General features: G+C 43.6%; 1 protein-coding gene across 2 annotated transcripts in view; it reads left to right on the forward strand.

Moving 5' to 3' along the window:
- Window positions 1-20,152, forward strand: part of AFG3L2 (AFG3 like matrix AAA peptidase subunit 2) — a 65,538-nt gene extending 45,386 nt beyond the window's left edge. For both annotated transcript variants that reach the window (XM_073631312.1, XM_073631311.1), the window contains 4 exons: window positions 15,957-16,072; window positions 17,593-17,793; window positions 18,140-18,334; window positions 19,253-20,152. In XM_073631312.1, coding sequence (XP_073487413.1) covers window positions 15,957-16,072; window positions 17,593-17,793; window positions 18,140-18,334; window positions 19,253-19,495 — 755 coding nt within the window. In that variant the 3' untranslated portion in view covers window positions 19,496-20,152. The remainder of the gene's footprint in view (window positions 1-15,956; window positions 16,073-17,592; window positions 17,794-18,139; window positions 18,335-19,252) is intronic.
- Window positions 20,153-20,829: the final 677 nt, after the last annotated feature.

A 20,829-nucleotide genomic window follows, 5' to 3' on the forward strand; every position in this document is an offset into this window, starting at 1 on the left:
CCGCAAAGCGCTCCCCTCTCTTGGCTTCCCCGCAAAACTGCCATCGTCTCTGGGAGGTTGGTGGCATCCAGTGTCACGGCCAGAGTGGCGTGAGGAAGCATGACCAGTCTCAGACCATAGAGGGAAGTCCCGGGAAGGGGAGGCAGACAGCTGCAAACCAGGAGGATGAAGAAAGATAACTAGGGGAAGAGGAGGACATACGGAGCGTACAAGAACACGGAGTAGGGAGAAGGTGCATCAGGGTGGAGAGAGGTTACTGATATCTCACCGCATAGCTGGCGACGATCAGTCTTCCCTCTACTCCTCTGCGGTCTAGGTAGGTGATCTGGCTCTTCCTATGCCTGACTCTCCGGAGCAGGGGGTGAATCGCTGTAGCATCTGCAGCCAATCGGATACCTCAATGGGATCTGTATCCATAAAAGAGAATAGAGCAGGGAGGTCTGCGGGGGTCCGGAGCGTAAAAGCTTGCTGAGCCTTCCTAAATGTCACTGAGATGGGGAAGCCCCACCGGTACGTGAGGCCACCGCGCCTGGCAGCTTCCAATACTGGTTTCAGGAGAGCCCTTCAATGTAAGGTCGCTCTGGATAAGTCCGGCATGATACGGATGACAGCGCCGTCAAAATCAAGGTCTCCCTTTTCCCATGCTGTGCGAAGTATTAACTCCTTGTGGGTATACTGGTGGATTCAAAAGATGACATCCCTTGGTCTGTCTGGATCAGCCGAGCGGGGACCGAGGGCTCTGTGGATCCGATCAAAGGATAGGTTGGGGGGGAATAAATCTTCCGTTAGGACTCTGAACATTGCGAGGGCAGATGCCGCTAGGTCCTCTGTTCCCGTGGCTTCTGGCAGGCCCCTCAGGCATAGATTATTGCGCCTGCTGCGGTCTTCAATTTCTTCCATGTGAAGCTGATGTGTGAGGAGAGTTTCAGCTTGGGATATTTGAGTTGCCTCGACCGCCGATATCCGCCGCTCCAATGCAGAGACTGAGGTTTCTCCATTCCCCATTCGTTCCGATAGCGTCCGTACCTCATGCCTCACCACTGCCATCTCTTTGCGGTGGGTTGCTTCCATTCTGCTGACTATAGCTTTTATGTCCGAGCGTGTTGGGAGAGCTTGTAGCAGTGCTCTCAGTTCGGCGTCAGCTTTCAGGATCAACGGCGTGGGAGATGGCTGTGACAGTTCTTGTGATTCCAGTCGGAACACCTCCGGGGTGGTAAGGTCCATTTCTGGGGTAGTTAGCAGTGGTAGGCAGGTAGAGGAAGTCTGCGGTTGCTGTTTTGTTAGAGGGCCAGACCTCGTGGTGTCCGCCATCTTGGTGACCGGAGAGGCCCCCTGATTGTTTCGGAGGTACTGCTGGATATTTGCACTCCTGTGTGACTTGGGGGATTCCCTCTTCTGCTTTCCTCTCCGCTTCCCAGCGGAGTACATTGCAAGTGTACCGAGAGAATATAAACTGGGTAAAATCTGTATAAGGACGGGTCGGACCAGGAGCTCCTAAAACATGCATCCTCACTCAGTCATGTCCAGACCACGCCCCCTCAAACAAGCATTTTATTAGTTGCGTAACAGCCAGGTCTCCCACCTTTGCAGCTATCCAGCAAAGTTATTCTCAGCCTTGTCTTTTTAGTCACACCATATCCAGTGACCTTCACTTTTCTGCACTGGATAAATGCAGGCCACTGCAAGGGCACAGAGAAAACAGGGGTTTTCTATGTGCCACTTTCACACTCGCAACACACATTAACACATACAATATCTCACAAAAGTGAGTACACCACTCACATTTTTGTAAATTATTTTATATCTTTTCATGTGACAACACTGAAGAAATTACCCTTTGCTACTGTAATGTTTGTGCAGAATCACTGTGACCCTTAACCCCTTTCTCCTGAAGCATGCTGGGGGAGGGGCTGTACCAGGAAGTCAGTAGAGTGTGTGTGTGGGACTGGGAAGCAGCAGCATGATACTTAGAGGAATACCTGTTGTATATGACTTCTCCATGTAAGAATGTACATTGTTTTCTGAGTGAGTAATAAACCCTTCCCTGGTTAAGAAGTGCATCCAGCCTTTGTGTCACTTGCTGAGCGGATACTGGCAGCATTGCTAGCAACACCCTGAGAGACCTTGTGTCAAAGGGACATAACAGCTACAATGTAAAGTAGTGAGTGTACAGCTTGTCTAACCGTGTAAATTTGCTGTCCCCTTAAAATAACTCAACACACAGCCATTAATGTATAAAATGCTGGCAACCAAAGGGAGTACACCTCTAAGTGAAAATGTCCAAATTGGGCCCAGTTAGCCATTTTCCCTCCCCGGCGTCACATGACTCGTGTTAAAAAGGTCTCAGGTGTGAATGGGGAACAGGTGTGTTAAATTTGGTGTTATTGCTCTCACTCTCTCATACTGGTCACTGGAAGTTCAACATGACACCGTATGGCAAAGAACTCTGAGGATCTGAAAAAAGAATTGTTGCTATACATAAAGATGGCCTAGGCTATAAGAAGATTGCCAAGACCCTGAAACTGAGCTGCAGCATGGTGGCCAAGACCATAGAGCAGTTTAACAGGACAGGTTCAATTCAGAACAGGCCTCGCCATGGTGGACCAAAGAAGTTAAGTGCACGTGCTCAGGGTCATATCCAGAGGTTGTCTTTGGGAAATAGCCGTATGAGTGCTGCCAGCATTGCTGCAGAGGTTGAAGGGGTAGGGGGTCAGCCTGTCAGTGCCCAGACCGTACGCCACACACTGCATCAAATTGGTCTGCATTGCTGTCATCTCAGAAGGAAGCCTCTTCTAAAGATTATGCACAAGAAAGCCCTGGGGCTGCATGAGTGCTGGAGCACTGGGGAGCTACAGCTCATTGAGGGAACATGGATGACAACATGTACTGTGACATACTGAAGCAGAGCTTGATCCCCTCCCTTTGGAGACTGGGCCGCAGGGCAGTATTCCAACATAACGACCCCAAACACACCTCCAAGACTACCCCTATTGAGCATCTGTGGGGCATCCTCAAATGGAAGGTGGAGGAGCGCAAGGTCTCTAACATTCACCAACTCTGTGATGTCATCATGGAGGAGTGGAAGAGGACTCCAGTGGCAACCTGTGAAGCTCTGGTGAACTCCATGCCCAAGAGGGTTAAGGCCGTGCTGGAAAATAATGTTGGCCACACAAAATATTGACACTTTGGGCCCAATTTATACATTTTTTACTTAGGGGTGTACTCACTTTTGTTGCCAGCGGTTTAGACATTAATGGCTGTGTGTTGAGTTATTTTAAGGGGACAGCAAATTTACAGTTATACAAGCTGTACACTCACTACTTTTCACATTGTAGCAAAGTGTCATTTCTTCAGTGTCACATGAAAAGATATAATAAAATATTTTTAAAAATGTGAGGGGTGTACTCACTTTTATGAGATACTGTATATGCAAGGCAATACGCGTTATTGCACGTAAATTATGGAGTGAAAGAACCCATAGACATTCCATGCAATCTGACCCTGCCTGATTGGACATTCTATGTGAAAGAACAGCTGGTGCGTTTTTGGAAAGGGTGGGGAACTTTTTTCTGTTTTGCGTGTAATAGACTTCAATGAAATCGCACCAGAAATGCAAGTGTTGTGATTTCTGATTTGTTTTGCGGTTTTTATTCCAACACTGTGCCGCCTCCCAAAGCACCTTGCTCCCATGTTGATGGGGACTAGGGCCTCTTCCTGACAACCCTTTCCAGTGGTTGGATGTGATGGAGGGGGGGCGGGGCTTAGCGCGGTGTTGGTGTTCTCCAACATCCAGCGCGGGAGTCACTTTAAAAGCTCCATTTTTGCTGGCTGCAGATGCTGGAGGGACACGAGCAAAAAGGGGCATGGAAGAGGTTTGATGACAGGCATTCCAATTGACACATTTACTATTAGCATCAGGCTGAGCATTAATAGCAGTGGCAGTGGCTGGACTATTGCTCAAGCAGTGGATGCGATTTCTTCTGGTAGTACCTCTGCAGTTATGCATCAGGCTATGGTCAGAAGGGTGGTAGAAACACTCCAAAAAAGGGCTAAAAGGGTCTCCCTCAAGCTCTGAAAGCCTAAGACTCATCTCTGCAATGGCATCCTCCCCTGAGAGGGGATGGCTGGTTAGAGTGAGCCATCAGGGGCCATGAAATGTTTGTAACTGTTTACAACACTGCAGCCCCTGTCTATATTACTAAAAAAAAAAAAAGGTTTTTATTTTTCCTCAGGTTAGCGGCTTTAATCGCATCCCAGAATGGGATAAAATGCGACAGGTTCCCTTCCATTACCCAGGACCCTCAAACTGAGGATCTGGGGGTGGGAGAAGATGTTTTCTCTCAAGGGACCGTGAAGAGGCTGATGACTCCTCTTCTGAGGGGTCAAATGTGGAAGGATCAGCTTCACAATCTGAGATTGTGGGTACAATTTCTTACTGAATTGGTCCGCTCCACATTTATGCTACCCTTAACTGTGTGTCCACTACTTGTTTGGATTTGCTAAAGCCTCCTCAAGCTGCCTTTCCCATCCATTCATTGCTGGAAAGACTTATGTATTCTGAGTGGGATCACCCAGATGAGCATTTTTTTTTTTTTTTTTCCCCCCTCCTAAAAAGTTTTTCACACTTTATCCTATGGAGGAAAAAATTTACCAAAGGTGGGAGATACCAGCAATTGATGCTGCTTTATCCTCTGAATAAAAGTTTGACTTGTCCGGCAGACAATGCTCAAATGCGTAAGTATCCAACGGATAAAAAGTTGGAATTCCTATTAAAAGAACATATTGTTTCTCTAGCAGGTTGAGTGTCCCAGCCTGTGCTGACAGTAATTGGTATATGTCAATCCTTGAGGGACCAGTTTTAACAGGTGCTCAAGGTTATCCCTGTTCAGCAGGCCCAGGATCTAGCAAGCTCCTAGTAGCTTTATGTTTGCAATAAACGCTATGAGAGATCTATCTTTAGGCCTCACGCCTTTCGCTGGCCCGGTACATATGTATAGAATACTATGGTTGAAAAATTGATCAGCCGAAGCATCATGCAAAAAACTCCTGGCTAAGTTTCCTTTCTGCGGTGAAACGGCTGTTTGGGATATCTTGAGATAATGCATCCAAAGAATTTCTAGGGGAAAGTACCCCTTTGCCATTTAGGAAAAGGAGTAAATATATTTCATTTAAAATCAGCCTCCAGGCAGTCACGACGGCTTCCGCTGTCAAGTTCAAGAGGTAATCCTCAGGGTCAACCCCAGAGACAAAAGATGTCTTGGGGGAGTAAACCTACAAAACAAAATACTAAATCCTCCTTATGAGGGGGCGCCCCCGCTCGCTCGAGTGGGGAGAAGACTTGTGCAGTTCTCAAGGGTCTGGCAGAAAGAGTGTTGCAGACGGATGGCTTCTTCAATAACTCTAGGGTACAAACTGGAGTTCCGAGAGTTCCCGTCTCCTCGTTTTCTCAGATCAGACGTTCCTAAAGATCCAGAGAAAAGAAATCTTTTTCTAGTATTGGACCATCTTTTGGCAAAAAGTGGTCATGATGGTCCCCATGAAAGAGCAGGGGTTGGGGTTTTATTCAAACCTTTTTTCAGGGCAAAACTGAATGGAGATGTCAAACCTTTCTGGATCTCAAGAATCTAAACCAGTTCCCGAATATCCGCTCTTTTTCGCATGGAGTCAATCCAATCAGTTGTCTCCATCCTACAAGGAGGGGAACTTTTGACGTCAATCGACATCAAGCGTGCATACCTCCATGGGCCTATTTCCCCGCTCACTAGAAATATTTACTTTTTAAGGTAGAAAATCTTCATTTTCAGTTTGTAGCTCTGCTTTTCAGTTTAGCTACTGCACCTTGAATGTTTACAAAGGTTCTGGCCCCTCCTCTAGCCAGATTAAGGGCCCAAGGTATAACCATTATAGCTTACCTAGACAATCTGCTCTTGGTAGACCAGTTGGTAGCCCGCTTAGACCAAAGTATGGTCACCACAGTCAACTACCTGGGATACCCAGTTTGGGTTCTCAACCTAGAGAAAGATCAGCGCCATAAAGGAACTGATTCAGGTGGTCAAGCAAAAAAGAATCCTTTTGATTCAGCTTTGCATGAAGTTGTTGGGAAAGATGGCGGCTTCAGTCGAGGCCGTTCCTTATGCTCAGTTTCATTCGTGGCTGCTGCAAAACAGTATCCTATTGGAACAAGAAGGTCCAAGCTTTAGATTACCCAATGTGTCTGACTCCAAAGGTGTGCCCGAGCCTCAGTTTGTGGTTGATAACCAAAATCTGCAAAAGATCCTTCCTACCAGTTACCTGGAAAGTGGTAACCGCACACGCCAACCTTTTTTAGGTTGGGGAGCAGTCCTCGAAGAGGCAACTGTCCAAAAAAAATGGTCCAGTTTAGAAATGACCTTGCCCATTAACATTCTAGAGATTCGGGCAGAGCGCTTGGCCCTGAGGGCCTGGACGTTTAGTTTACGGAGCTGTCCTGTCAGGATCCAATCCAACAATGCCACAGCAGTGGCCTATATCAATCGCCAAGGGGGCACAAGAAGTTGTGTGGCCCAGAGAGAGGTGAATCATATCCTATCTTGGGCAGAAAACAATGTACCTTGCCTATCGACAGTTTTTCGTTCTAGGAATAGAAAATTGGCAGGCGGTCTATTTGAGTCGCCAGCAGTTGTTCCCGGGAGAGTGGTTCCTTCACCCCGATATCTTTCTGAAAATAGGTCAAAGATGGGGGATCCCAGACGTAGATCTGTTTGCGTCCAGGTTCAACAAAGAGATAGACAATTGTGTGTAAGAACAAAGGATCTGCTAGCATGCGGAACAGGTGCCTTGGTGTTCCAGTGGAATCAGTTTTTACTGATTTATGCATTCCCTCCTTGCTGCCTGCATCCACGACTTCTTCGCAGGATCAGGCAGGAAGGGAAGTCAGTGATTCTTGTGGCCCTGGCGTGGTCCAAAAGATCTTGGTATGCAGAGATCATAAGGATGGCGGTAGGGGTCCCACAGACCCTACCACCACGTCCAGACCTTCTCTCATAAGGTCCGGTATTCCATCTTACCTTTCAAATGCTAAATTTAACGGTTTCGCTATTGAGACCCACTTTCTGAAGAAGCGTGGGCTGTCAGATTCAGTGGTATCTACCTTGTTTAATGCAAGGAAGCCGGCCTCCATAATCATATATTATGGAGTCTGGAAAGGATATGTCTCCTGGTATGAAACCAGGGGTTTGCACCCCAGGAAGTAGGTCATAAGTAGAATACTTGACCTTCTACAGATGGGGTTAGAAATAAAGCTGGCCTTGAGTACTTTCAAAGAACAGGTCTCGGCCTTATCGGTATTATTTCAATGACCACTTGCTTTACATTCTCTGGTTCGTAGCTTTATTCAGGGGGTAATGTGGCTTAATCCTCTGGTTAGGTCACCCCTGAACCCTTGGGACTTGAATTTAGTTCTATCGGCATTACAAAAACAGCCTTTTTTGAGCCGATACGACATATTCCCTTGGTCCTTTTTGACAAGGAAACTGATTTTTCTGGTAACCATATCTTCTGCAAGAAGGGTATCGGAGTTGGCTGCTCTTTCTTGTAAAGAGCCATATTATTATTATTCAAGGATAATGTAGTATTGCATCCTCATCCTAACCTTTTACCGAAGGTAGTATCAGGTTTTTTCTAAACCCGGATATTGTTCTACCTTCATTTTTTTCCAGAACCTTGTTCTGTGGAAGAAAAATCACTACATTCTCTTGATGTGGGGAGAGCAGTCAAGGTCTACTTAAAGGCAACTGCTCAGATTCAGAAAACTGATGTTTTGATTCGTGTTGCCTGAAGGTTCTAAAAGAGGACAGGCGGCATAGAAATCTACTATTTCTAAATGGATTCGACAAGTAATCGCTCAAGCTTATTGTTTAAAGAGGTAGTTTCCACCCTCTCGAATCAAAGTGCACTCCTCTAGGGCTGTTAGTGCTTCGTGGGCAGTGCATCACCAAGCCTCCATGGCTCAAATCTGCAAGGCCGCAACTTGGTCTTCAATCCATACATTTACCAGATTCTATCAGGTGGATCTAAAAAGACATGAGGATGTCGCCTTTGGGCACAGTGTACTGCAGGCAGCAGTATAAGTCCTCTGATCTCATGGTGCCCTACTTTTGTTGTGTCTCCCTCCCCTCAGTTGGCATTGCTATGGGACATCCCACATAGTAATTACTATGGCTCTGTGTCCCGTGATGTACGATTAACGAAAATAGGATTTTTATAATGGCTTACCTGTAAAATCCTTTTCTTTTGAAGTACATCACGGGACACAGAGGTCCCGCACCTCTTTCTAGTATACACATGTATTGCTTTGCTACAAAACTGAGGTACTCCCGATATGGGAGGGGTTATATAGGGAGGCAACTTCCTGTTTAGGGCGTGCCAGTGTCCAGCACCTGAAGGTGGCTATAACCCACATAGTAATTACTATGGCTCTGTGTCCCGTGATGTACTTCAAAAGAAAAGGAATTTACAGGTAAGCTGTTATAAAAATCCTATTTTTGCTAGGAGAAGCTGACCGGAAGCTCTTTCTATGGCCATGTTTTCTTAAGCAAGCTCTGCTTTAATGCCGATTCAGTCATTCTTTCTACCCTGTCAAGCCATGGCTAAATGGTCCACTTCTGATTTAAACGGGATCTGACCGATGCTGACATTGACCCACTAATCATTGATTGCATGGATCAGATATCTCTGGCACTATAAAGTTTTGCTTTAATAGGTTGTGAGAAACTGCCCATCTTCTGTCTAACATTAGTCTCTTGTACACTGTACTTTCGTGCAGGGATCTGTGGCTAAAGTGCTGGGCTGCAGAACTATCTTGCAAGAAGTGCTGGCTCAACATGGCCTTCGGGGGGGACAACATTTTATAGGATAAACTCTGGATATAATCAAGGATGCTACCAGGGCAAAAATAAACATATCTTCCTCAATGGAAAAAACCTAAGGAGCATATGTACATGTCATCTCCATCCGTTACTTCCTAGAAGTGTACCTTTCTCTTTACTATGCCCTCTGCTTGCCCCCAAGCTTGGCTCTACAAGCTATCCAACATAAAAGTGCAGCAATAAACCTTTAAGATAATATGCATTCAATGAATTTACAGAATGCTTTAATATCAACCGTTTATAGTGCTCTTGCATACTCTGAAGGCAGTGAAACAATGTATAAAGGGACAATCCAATTACTGAGGACTATTTTTAAAGCCTCTTCAAAGTGCTAGGGCAATGAACACTGAGTGCTGGTGACAGACAACATGTGTGCTGCTCCGCACCAAAATATTTACACAGGCTCCTTACCACATAACACTGACCTCCTGTCACTGAGTGGTCAAATGCGCTTTTGGTGTAGGGCAGCCAACATCCACAGAGACCAGGACAGGCAGATCACTCAATCTCACTATTGTCATCCAGGAATTGCTCAGTATAGTATATACCATATGTGAGCGTCAACATAAGGGAAGACACTTCCAATAGCGTAAAACCATATCAGAAGGCTTTTATTAATAAAAGTAGGGAAAACTCACATTGTGCAAGATGAAAAAATAAAAAAAAAGATCTGGCCATCTAAGACATTAGCAGACACATACGTCACGTCATCAGCTCATACCTACACATTTCTTTATCGTACATCATGGGACACAGAGCCTTAAGTAATTACTTAATGGGTTATAGGCCACCTTCAGGTGATAGACACTGGTATACCCAATGCAGGAAGTTCACTTCCTATATAACCCCTCCTCCTTCCAGGAGCACATCAGTTTTTTTGACAGAGTCTAAGGTCTTGGTCACGAGTAAAGATGTGCTCTGAGGAGCTCCAGGAGGGATCCATGCTGGATTTAAATAGCCCCCATAGACCAGATCCATCCAAAGTGCCACTGAGGCCTAAGTGGATGGTACCTGGAGCCTCGTATCTGAGGCACAAGGTTTTTGCCTGTGGGGCCTCTTTGTAGGGCTGGACCCTGGGAACCCAGGGCTTAGGTATTGCTACATTACCTAAAGCTTTCCTGGTGGGGTGCTTTACAGGTCCAAGGGAGTTGGAACCCCCGATATCTAGGGACCCAGTCCTTGAAGGTTTGCTAAACGCAGCCCGTCGTGATGGGTGAAGGTTGGATTGTCTGTTAATTCAGCAAATCCTGCGGCGGGGATAAGGTAAGGGAAGAATTTTAGGTACTAAAAACACCTATGTTATCTTCTATTAGGGAAAAAATTTTGCCTTTAGATCCCTTTCACACTGGGGCGTTTTTCAGGCGCTTTAGCGTTAAAAAAAGCGCCTGTAAAGCACCTGAAAGAAGCCTCATCTGCAATCCCAATGTGAAAGCCCGAGCCCTTTCACACTGCCAACGCCCGAAAAAAGCTGGTAAAACGCAGCTTAAGACCCTTTTCACACTGGGGTGTTTTTCGGGCTCGGGCCATCAGCGCACCCAGCCCGGTGGCAAAAACACGAAAGCGCTGCAAAGAAGCTGCTTGCAGGACTTTTTTTGATGCCCTGCCAGCGCAGCACCCCAGTGTGAAAGCACTCGGGCTTTCACATTGGGATTGCAGATGAGGCTTCTTTCAGGCGCTTTACAGGCACTTTTTTTAATGCTAAAGTGCCTGAAAAACGCCCCAGTGTGAAAGGGGTCTCAGTGTGAAAGCACTCGAGCTTTCACATTGGGATTGCAGATGAGGCTTCTTTCAGGCACTTTTATTAACGCTAAAACGCCAGAAATACACTCGAGTGTGAAAGGGGTCTTAGACCCCTTTCACACCAAGGCGTTTTTGCAGCGTTTTGGCGCTAAAAATAACGCTCATAAAACGCTCCCCATGCATCTCAATGGACCCTTTCACACTGAGGCGTTGCGCTGGCGGGGCGTTGAGAAAAGTCCTGCAAGCAGCATCTTTGGAGCAGCTTTTGGGCGTTGAAAAAAGCGCTTCAAGAACCCCCTCTCCATTGAAATGATTGAAAACGCTGTAAAAACTCCTGAATAACGCCTATAATCTGCCCTGAGCTGTAGAAAATTCACATTATCTCACAAAAAGGTAAACATGCAAGCAGAAAAGAGAGCATCTACAACAACAGGACTGAACTTGTGGGAAGGTCAGAATGATTAAACAGACCATCAAAGTGACAAAAAACAAAATTAAAGTGCCAAAAAAAAGAATTAATCCCAGAAAAATGAAGATTTGAAGTAAAACAAGACACTGCTTGTTACTTTACAAGACGCTGCTTGTTTTACATGATATCACAAAGGATAAACATGCAAGCAGAAAGATAGCATCAATAACACATGCTTCAATAACGCTTGAAAAACGTTGTTAAAACGCCTGCAGCGTTGCGTTAATTTTACCGCTAACGCTGTAAAAACGCGGTAATAACGCTAAGGCGTTTTAGGGTGTTTTTGAAGCGCCTTGGTGTGAAAGGGGTCTAATTCTCCACTAGAGGTAGGGAGTCTATGCGCATACCTTATTCTGTTGTCTTCACTGTAAAGCTCAGTCAGTCTGTGTGGCCTCAGCAGAGTGTGCAGGGGGATTCCTCTCAGGTAAAAAATCTGGCAAATGTTTTCTTTCTCCCCCCTGAAGGGACCAGAGGGTTAGGGGGGACATCAGCGGTGTAGCCCCCTTACATTACCCCTCGCCGCAGGGGTAGTGGAGGTCCCGCTGGTACTGCTAATATTGTTAACTATTGTTACTGTTGACTGCTGTTACGGTTGTTGTGTGCCTGCTGCTAAACAGGTCTCTGCCCGACCCCCCCCCCCCCCCCACCCCCTCAAGTTGGGTCTGTAGACCCCGAAAGCGGCGCATATGAGCGCGGGAGCATTTCTAAATGAAAAAAGGGCCGGAATTTTTTGGGAGGGGGTGGGGCCTAAGCGCAGTGCTGTGAACGTCCACTAGGATGCACGGCAGGCAAAAACAGATAAAACTACTGCGGTGACAGTCTCTCCTCGTCTGACGAGGAGGAAGCAAGCAGCCTGCACTCAGGGACACAGGAGCTGTGAGACACGTGAGGGTTGCAAGCTGGCATTTCTGATACAGGAAGGACACTTTTTTTTCCCAGCACTAGGCTGAACTTTATAGCGGCTTTATTTGTCATGACTATATTCAGAGATTAAGTGCAATTGTATAGTGCTTCTGTTTTTGTGCTTAGGACTATGCCTACCAAAAAAGACACCACAAAGACCAAAAAAGTACTAAAGTTTCACTCCCAGGCGCTAGGATCTCGAGTCACATTTCCACGCTGTCATCCTCGCCTGAATTACCAGTTATGGCAAGCTAGGGTGAGCCATTGGAACAAGTTGATGGTGCAACTGCTTCTCACATCTCAGCCCCTGTATACGTGACTGAAGATGTCCTTTCCTCCACCCTGCAGGGTCTGGAAGGAAGATTAGCGGCTTTAATCGCATCCTCCATTCAAATGGATAGGAAGCATGCTAGATCCCCCTCCCCCACTTAAGAACCTTTGCAAGGGGAACAGTGGGCCCAGGATGAGGTGTTACCCTCAGTCGATCAGGAGGAAAAACAAACCAATGATTCCTCTGTGGAGGAAACAACAGTGGATGAACCTTTTTCAGCCTTACAATCTGAGAAATTGCTGATACAAACTCTTATGGAGATAGTTCGTTCCACTTTCATGTTGTCCCTAACGGAGTCTCCTGAAAGCTCGGTTTCTTCCTTGGGTTCCTTAAAACCTTCTCAGCCTTTGCATGCGTTTTCTGTCCATGCATTACTAGAACAGCTTGTTTTTGCTGAATGGGATCATCCGGATAAGCATTTTCTCCCTCCTAAGAGATTTTCAGTTCTCTCAAGGCTCTGAATGCTTACATTCAATTCTAAAAAATTGAATAAAACAATGCTTCCCTTTTCACCGGGGTGACATTCTGCCCTCAATGGACATAAGATGCCTACTTACACATACTCATCTTTCCAACACACCAAAGCTTTCTGCGCTTTGTGGTAGGGCCTCTATGCTATTAGTTCATGGACCTCCCATTTGACCTGTTTTCTGCACCTCAAGTGTTCACCAAGGTGATGGCTTCAGTGTTGGCCCGCTTAAACACCCAAAGTGTCCCAGTGTGGAAAACTTGCATTACCTCTTTTAGTGGTCAGCAATGGCTCTGGAGTCCTAGGCACTTCCCTGTCAGTGCAGGGTACTTGGTCTTTGATGGAATCTAGTTTCCTAAACAAAAATATCAATTTCAACTTAGAGATTCAGTTTTGCTGTTTTGTCAGCATTGAACCAACCTGTTGACAGGCCATTGGATCCAGTCAGGCAACCCCACAGCAGCGGCATACATCAATCATCATAGAGGAATAAACATTTTTGCTTTGACAAAAAAAGATAGAGAGAATCCTGTCTTTGGCAAAAAGTCAGTTCTGTTCCTGTTCTGTCAGCCTTTTATATCTCCAGTGTGGAAAATTGACAGATTTTCTCAACCAGCAGCATCTAGGTTCTAGCATGTGTGTGGATGCACTAGTGGCTCTGTGGGATAAATCATGATGCATTTCCAGGTATGCCCACTTTTAAGACAAGTGAACTTTCTACTTTTTCTAATGCCAGCTTCAGGCATATGGTCTTTCAGGCAGGTCTTTTAGCTGCAGGCAGTCCTTTGTTCTTGTTTCTTGATGGGCCTGTTAGTGGTTTTGGCTATTTTATTTTAACCTTCCAGTTGGACAGTTTTTGGATACAACAAAGGTTTCAGAATTCTGTGTCCCTCAGTGAGAAAGAGGAACAATTTTAGGATTTTTATACTTATGGGAAAATCCTTTACTCCTAGTCCTTGGAGGGACACGAGATCCACCCTTCTGTGTTTTGTAACCATGCTTTTGGCATGACTATCCAGGGTGGCCTACATTTTTTTTTTTTTTGCCCATGGACCTTACTCTTGTAGGCTGCAGTATAACCCAAAGGTTCCAGGATTCTTATGTCCCTTAAGGTACTCCTGAAAGAGGAATTTTATTTGTTCTTATCCGTGAAAAGGCAGGCAAAAAACTGTAATGCAGATGTTACAGTATGTGTCTTCTGCATTAAAATTCCTATCTGATCAGAATTTTTTTTTTTTTTTGTCTGTCCCCTAAAGTTCCACTTTAAAATTACTTTTATCCAAAAACTGCTCTGAGCTTTTTCATATAGGTAGCACCTTAATAATAACAAAAGACAATACAGTAAAATACAAGGGTGGATTGAAAAGTTATTATCCTCCTCACCAGAGGGTGCAACGAATACACATAATTTTAAATCGGGAAAGTAACTAAAGCATCAATTCTGAAATATGGGAAAAAATCTTGCGAGCCACAATGATCCAGTGCCTCAGTAAAGAACCAACCGAATAAATACCCGGCTGCAGACGCAGATCACGTTTTCATGATCGTGCGATAAACTATAAATGAAGAATGCGTTGCGCCTGGGGATATATCTGAGTAACTAAAACCCTAAGTGTGAATCGAAAATAATAATATATAGAGTGCAAATCACAAAGAGTATAAAACTCAAATCACTTGCTGTATAGATCCTATAACCATGTACACCAAAGTGCCGTGTACATTAAATCACAAAGTGCAATGTGCATATAAAGCGTACCTAAATCTTGCGATATAACCATGACAATATAGATCTAAAACCATCTGTGATTAAATGTATAAAATACCAAAAATCCTTGAATAGGTGTGCATACTGAAAAAGTGTTATACATATAACACACAAAAAGTCCACTGTGATTATAAAAGTGAGGGTGAAAAAAATGATAAAAAATAAAAAAATATAAAACACATATAAAATAAATAAATCACACGTGTAGAAAAATAGAACTATAATCGTCCTTATTGTGGTATTGAAATCACAGTCGTGGAAAAAATCTTCCAATCCAAAAACGTGAAGTGACAAAGTTCCGGCAAAAATCAATATACTAGTGATGTTTTAAAGAAAAAGTTCCAGTACTGAATCAAACGTGCCCAAAAACATGCTGTGAAGTGCCTTGGTGACCCCCAATGTGATTGCGCTCACCTTGGAGCGTGTGACACAGTGTTTAATTGTGTCAATGCACGCTTTTGGAGCCACCCCTGGGCTCAGTGATTGGTACAGCTGATTCCCCAAACAGATTCGTTATGGCTCCATTCACATCATATCATAGAAAAGAGAAAGGCTGTATCACGCAGGACGCGAGGCATGGTAGGTCCGGACTGAGGCTGAGGCCTGCAAACACTTTTCTGCTCTGAGCAAATGGGAAAGACATCACAGGTATTTTTATTGCTAACTGAGATGCAGGGACTTTTGGTGGGTAGTTCACAACTACACTTAACACTTTGACAGGAAGCTTATGGTGAGAGATATTTGTAGTCTGTTGCTGCTGACCTTCTGAAAAATGCTAGTTACTTTATTTTAGATGCTTCAGTACTTTGAGCCAGTGAATCAGAAGTATGGAAATCGGACTTTACTTTAAAAGAGAAGTAAGGGTTTTTGTTTTTTTTTAGATTAATTCTTACCTAGGTGGATGCAGCATGGGTCCAGTCACAGCTCTTTGCTCTGCTCCCTCCTTGCTCATTGGAGCGCTGAGCTGTGGAGGGGTGGCTGGCTCAGTCTCTCTCAGCGGCTCGCTGAGAGGCTCAGCCGGGTGTCAGTCCAGGCACCTGGCGGATCCAGATTCCATTGTCGGGATGGCGCGGTGCCTGGACCGACACTGTGACGTCAGCAGAGAGCGGACTTTAGCCCACTCTCTGCTGAAAATGGGTCACAGAAGTCCCAAACGAATTGCACTCCTGTGATCCATAGGAGAAGTACAGCCAAACGAGCTTTGGCAATACTTCTCCCTTAAGTTTAGTGACAACATGCTTGTTGCAAGTCTGTGAGTCAAAGTAATTAAGCAAGAGAAATCCAGGCAACTAGCATATTCAGAAGAAGTTTAGCAATGAAGGCCTTCTATATTCTTAGTACAGGTTTCCTTTAACTATAATGTATATGTGCAGGTTTGGAAAAAAAGACTCAAGTTCTCCAGCCAGAAGAAAAGAAGACTGTGGCTTATCATGAAGCTGGGCATGCTGTTGCAGGGTGGTTTCTGGAACATGCAGATCCTCTGTTAAAGGTAAACCACACTGCCTGACTGAGCTGTATCCTCTGGTATACACGGGTTACCGCACTTGGGCTCTGTTCACACTGGGGCGCTTTTGCTGACCTCAAATGCACCTTTCAAGTGCAAGAAAAGCACATGAAAAATTGTTTAATTCCTCTCAAACTGCTCACATCGCTACGCTGCAGGTGTGCTGCGGATTAAAAAGTCTTTGGTGCCTTGTTTCAAAAGTGCACCAAAAACTCACCTTCCATTATAGTCAGTTGAAGCGCATCGCGGTATGTTTTTTAGTGCGTTTTTTGAGTCACGTCAATTTTTTTTCTCAGGTGACCAGGGATGAAAATGCTTGCAAAACACATCTGAAACGCATATGCATTATGTTAAATTTTAACACAATGCATTAAAAACACGATATACAATTTTGAAAAATGCATACCGTGTTTTTAAGCACACCAGTGTGAACGAGCTCTTAATGTTGTCTTAAACAGGTTGAGCTTTATCTTCTGAAGTACATATTGTACTGGACATGCTGATCTTTCATCTATCTCTAAAAAACACCTAGAATCCTTCTGTCTACACTTTTGAACAAGAAGTCCAAAAGGAGGAACAACTCTTATTTTAACATTAATGCTGCTTCTCCTAGAACTATTTGCACCCTTTAAGAAAAACAAAGCTAATTGCTTCTCTTGCTAAGAGTTTCATGCTGAAACATTGGTTTAAAGCAGTATTAAATGCTATATAAAAAAAAAAAAAAACTATTGGCAAACAGGCCCCCTGCAGGTTTATGCCATAATGTGCTAGTATGAATACTAGTACATTATGACACTTATCAGTTGGGATGCCTGGCTGTCAGTGCTTGGTTGTTTCTTCTCTCGGTCTTCCTTTCGGGTTAGCTCTGTTTGCCCACTTGAGTGGTGGGGACACGATGACACTTCATTATGGCCACTTAGGTACTGATTCTCTACGTGTTTCATGAGCACTTCCTCAGGAGTGGTACATATAACTGTCGGAAATTAGAGACAAGGTTGTTTAGAAAACAGAAAAAAAGGGTGGGGAGGAGAGTTTTCCAAATTACAATATAATAGCGTAATCCTAAAAACCTCCAAACAAGATCAATGATGATGTAGTTTTAGTGAATCTCCTGGGTCTCCCAGGTATGGATAAGAAAGACAGATAAAAACACCCATAGGTTCACATGGTTCTTAGGATTGTGTATATTGTAAAATATATCGTAAATGGCGCAGATGTATTTGTGAGGTATTTATTAATGAGACCTCTGCCTGTGTATGGCAAGGCTTAGTGGGAGAATAGAACAAATGAGGACACAACATTCTGGTAAGGCATGTCTTGTTGTGTTCACATAAAGAATCGTGTTTGATAAGTGAACAAGTAATGTAAACACGCACAGAATCATGCTTGTGTCCATAAGATTGTGGTTTTCATGATGACGGTAAGTTGGTTATGGAATTTGAATTGAAATTTTTGAATACTTTCTTGAGTGAGCTTGTGCCCAGAAATGCTGGTTTGTCTTCCAGGTTTCTATTATACCACGAGGAAAGGGATTAGGCTACGCACAGTATTTGCCTAGAGAGCAGTATCTGTATACAAAGGAGCAGCTGCTGGATAGAATGTGCATGACACTTGGTGGCAGAGTCTCTGAGGAGATATTTTTTGGAAGGATTACAACAGGAGCACAAGATGATCTGAAAAAAGTGACACAGAGTGCCTATGCACAGGTATGTCTTCTCTGTACTTCACATTTTAAATTTAGTGCCAGTATAATGTCTACTGGGCATGCCATAGACCTTTGATAATGTATGCCTAGGAAAGATAAAGCAACAGTGTTCAAACGGACCTCGATCGCTTCTGGAAAAGTTATCATTGTTGGACCAGCTTTTCCAGCCATGCTTTTTAACAATCAAACATTTTGCCTTATCCACCCACCATCTGTTTTTAACTTTGTTAAATGTTCAACCTTCAAGTATTCATCTGTTTATAAAGTCTTCTATCTTGACCTGCAAAAAGCTAACCCATCTCAAAAAAGGGAAATAATTGTGTTCATTATGTTTTTTTTTTGCAAAGGTTGTCCAATTCGGGATGAGTGACAAAGTTGGCCAAGTTTCTTTTGATCTCCCTCGGCAAGGGGAAATGGTGTTGGAGAAGCCTTACAGCGAGGCAACTGCGAGACTGATTGATGATGAAGTCCGTAAACTTATTAACTTCGCTTATGAGAGGTCTATGACGCTCCTGAAAGAGAAGAAATTGGATATTGAAAAGGTAGGCAGCTTACCAGAACTATGCCTAAACCTTTTCTTTTTATATGTTTATACCATCTGGCAGAGTGGGAATGGTGAAAATTAAGCACTATCTCATGATGTCTAAGGCCAGCCATAGACTGAGAAATTTCCAGTGGTTGCAGGAACAAAAATGGCTTGATTCCCCCCATCAGCACAGTCAGAGTTGATGAGGGAATCCCTCCCACAGAGTTATTGTGTTCTCCCAGCGGGGTGGTTGAAGCCATCAGCACTGGAAAAACACAGTGATTATGAAACAGCTGCTAGCAATGATCGCATGTAAAATCTAACAGGCTGGTTGTACCCAAGTAGATCGATCAACTTGGGTGCAATTCAGCCTTGCCCAGACATGGTTGGAATCTCAGCTGTTTTCTCGAGATTGGAACCGTCTATGGGCCGGCTTAATACACTCATGTTCATCTTCAAGTATGAAGTATGAAAAGCAGCATGGATATGACATGCTTAAATAACCTATGTTTACCCTTTTGAGGTAGTCTTGGGATATTCTGATCATTGGAGGAGAGCAGGCTGAGTTCCCAACATAGCTAGAAAACTCACCACGCTACGCTCTCCTGCTTAGTTTCATCAGTTTTGAATAGGAAAAGAGAGGGACTGGCAGGAACACAAGGGATTTCACATAAAGGAAGCAATACAAAGAGGAACGGGATACTTTCTCATATAAGTACATGGCATAGCAGGCACATATCGGAAATATAAAATGTTGCGGTAACAAACGTTTTAACTCATTTTTGTTTTACTTGTAATCAGGGATTTTTTATTTTTTCCCACATAGTCCTATACACGTGGTGATCATAGTGGTGACTTTTAAGTGACATATATTGATGTGTGTCCCCATTTTATTTTCCATTTTAATGACCATGATCTGGCCTAATTTTTTTAGATTGCTCTCCGACTCTTAGAAAAGGAGGTGCTGGATAAAAGTGATATGGTTGAACTTCTGGGTCAAAGACCCTTTGCAGAAAAATCTACATACGAGGAATTTGTTGAAGGTACTGGTAGCTTGGATGAGGACACAACACTTCCTGAGGGTCTGAAGGACTGGAACAGAGATAGAGAAAAGGATAAAGAAGAACTAAACGATGAACAGACTGCCCGACACATCAGTGGAGGAATGCAATTTTGAGTGTTTTTTTTATGACACATTGAAAAGAGCAAATGCTGTTTTTATTATAAAAACTTGTAACTGGACGTGTTTTCACCAAAAATAGGAGCATACACTTGTATGTTAAAAACAGGATTACCAGGATGTTTCCACACTCCCAATAAAGGTCCTAAAAAAAGATATGTGAGTATGTGATGACCTTGCCTTTCTACTATTGCAAGGTAATAATTGAAAATTAACATGGCCACTATGTTTATTGTTAAGCAAAATAAATATGAAAGGGCTGCATAAAAGTATTACAAATAGGTGTATTTAATGCTATTAAATAAAAATTACAGCCGTGCTCTATTCAGATTAGGTTTTACCCTTCCGCTTTCTGTTATTAGATCTTTTTATAGATCTGAAGCTGTTATGAATATTTTTACTAGAATGACAGGTATTTGATATTTATTTTATTCACAAAGAACACAGTAAAGTTAAATTCTAGCCATGTTAATAGATACTCAGTACGGCCAAAGGGGGAAAAAAAGCACTTAATGGGTTGGTGTGATTGAAACGATTGGAAAATTAGAAAGTGTGGGTGTGGATATTGCATCTTGTAAATAAATGTGACTTTCTGCTGCTGTACAAATATTTCTTGGAATAAAGATAAAAATTAATTTTGTTATGCTGAGCAAACCACACATGGAATTTTTTTGTGGAAGAAAACTTGATTTGGACCTTGGGCATACAAGGTGCACCCCACAAAAATTTCATCTAAAGACTATATCGCAAATAGAAAAGTGCTCATAGGATCATACAGGTTTTAGACCATACATAGTTAAAGTGAACCTCACATGCTAGTTGCCTGGCTGTTAAAGCATATCTGGGATCAAATTTTAAATTGTATATGCATTTTCACATTGCATTGAAGTTATTTCCAGCCTATACCTATTAATCCATACAGTTTTTTAAAGTTTTTGTAAAGATCCCCCTACATTTACTTCCTGGAATTCTGTGACATATCACTACAGAGGAACTGAAAGGAGGAGTTTAAGGAGGCAGGGTCAGTTCAGGAATCACTGTTTGCAGGCAGCATGGTACCATGGGATATATAGTCCTTAGAAATTGACTGTAAACCCAAGGAATGAGCAGAGGAGACACTTCAAAGCAAGCAGAAGATCCAGGAAGTTGTAGAAAGAAATGGGCAATAGACGGGAAACACTCACAACAAGGGGATTGTTTAAGTAAAAAAAGAAGATGAGGGTTGAGACCCCAACAAAGGATTTTTACATTCAGGACCAAGCGGCTTAAAGGAGTTGTAAAGGCAGAAGGTTTTTTTTCTCAATGCATTAAGATAAAAAAACCTTCTGTGT

The sequence above is a fragment of the Aquarana catesbeiana genome, linkage group LG05, assembly GCF_042186555.1.
Source record: "Aquarana catesbeiana isolate 2022-GZ linkage group LG05, ASM4218655v1, whole genome shotgun sequence".
Lineage (NCBI taxonomy): Eukaryota > Metazoa > Chordata > Amphibia > Anura > Ranidae > Aquarana > Aquarana catesbeiana.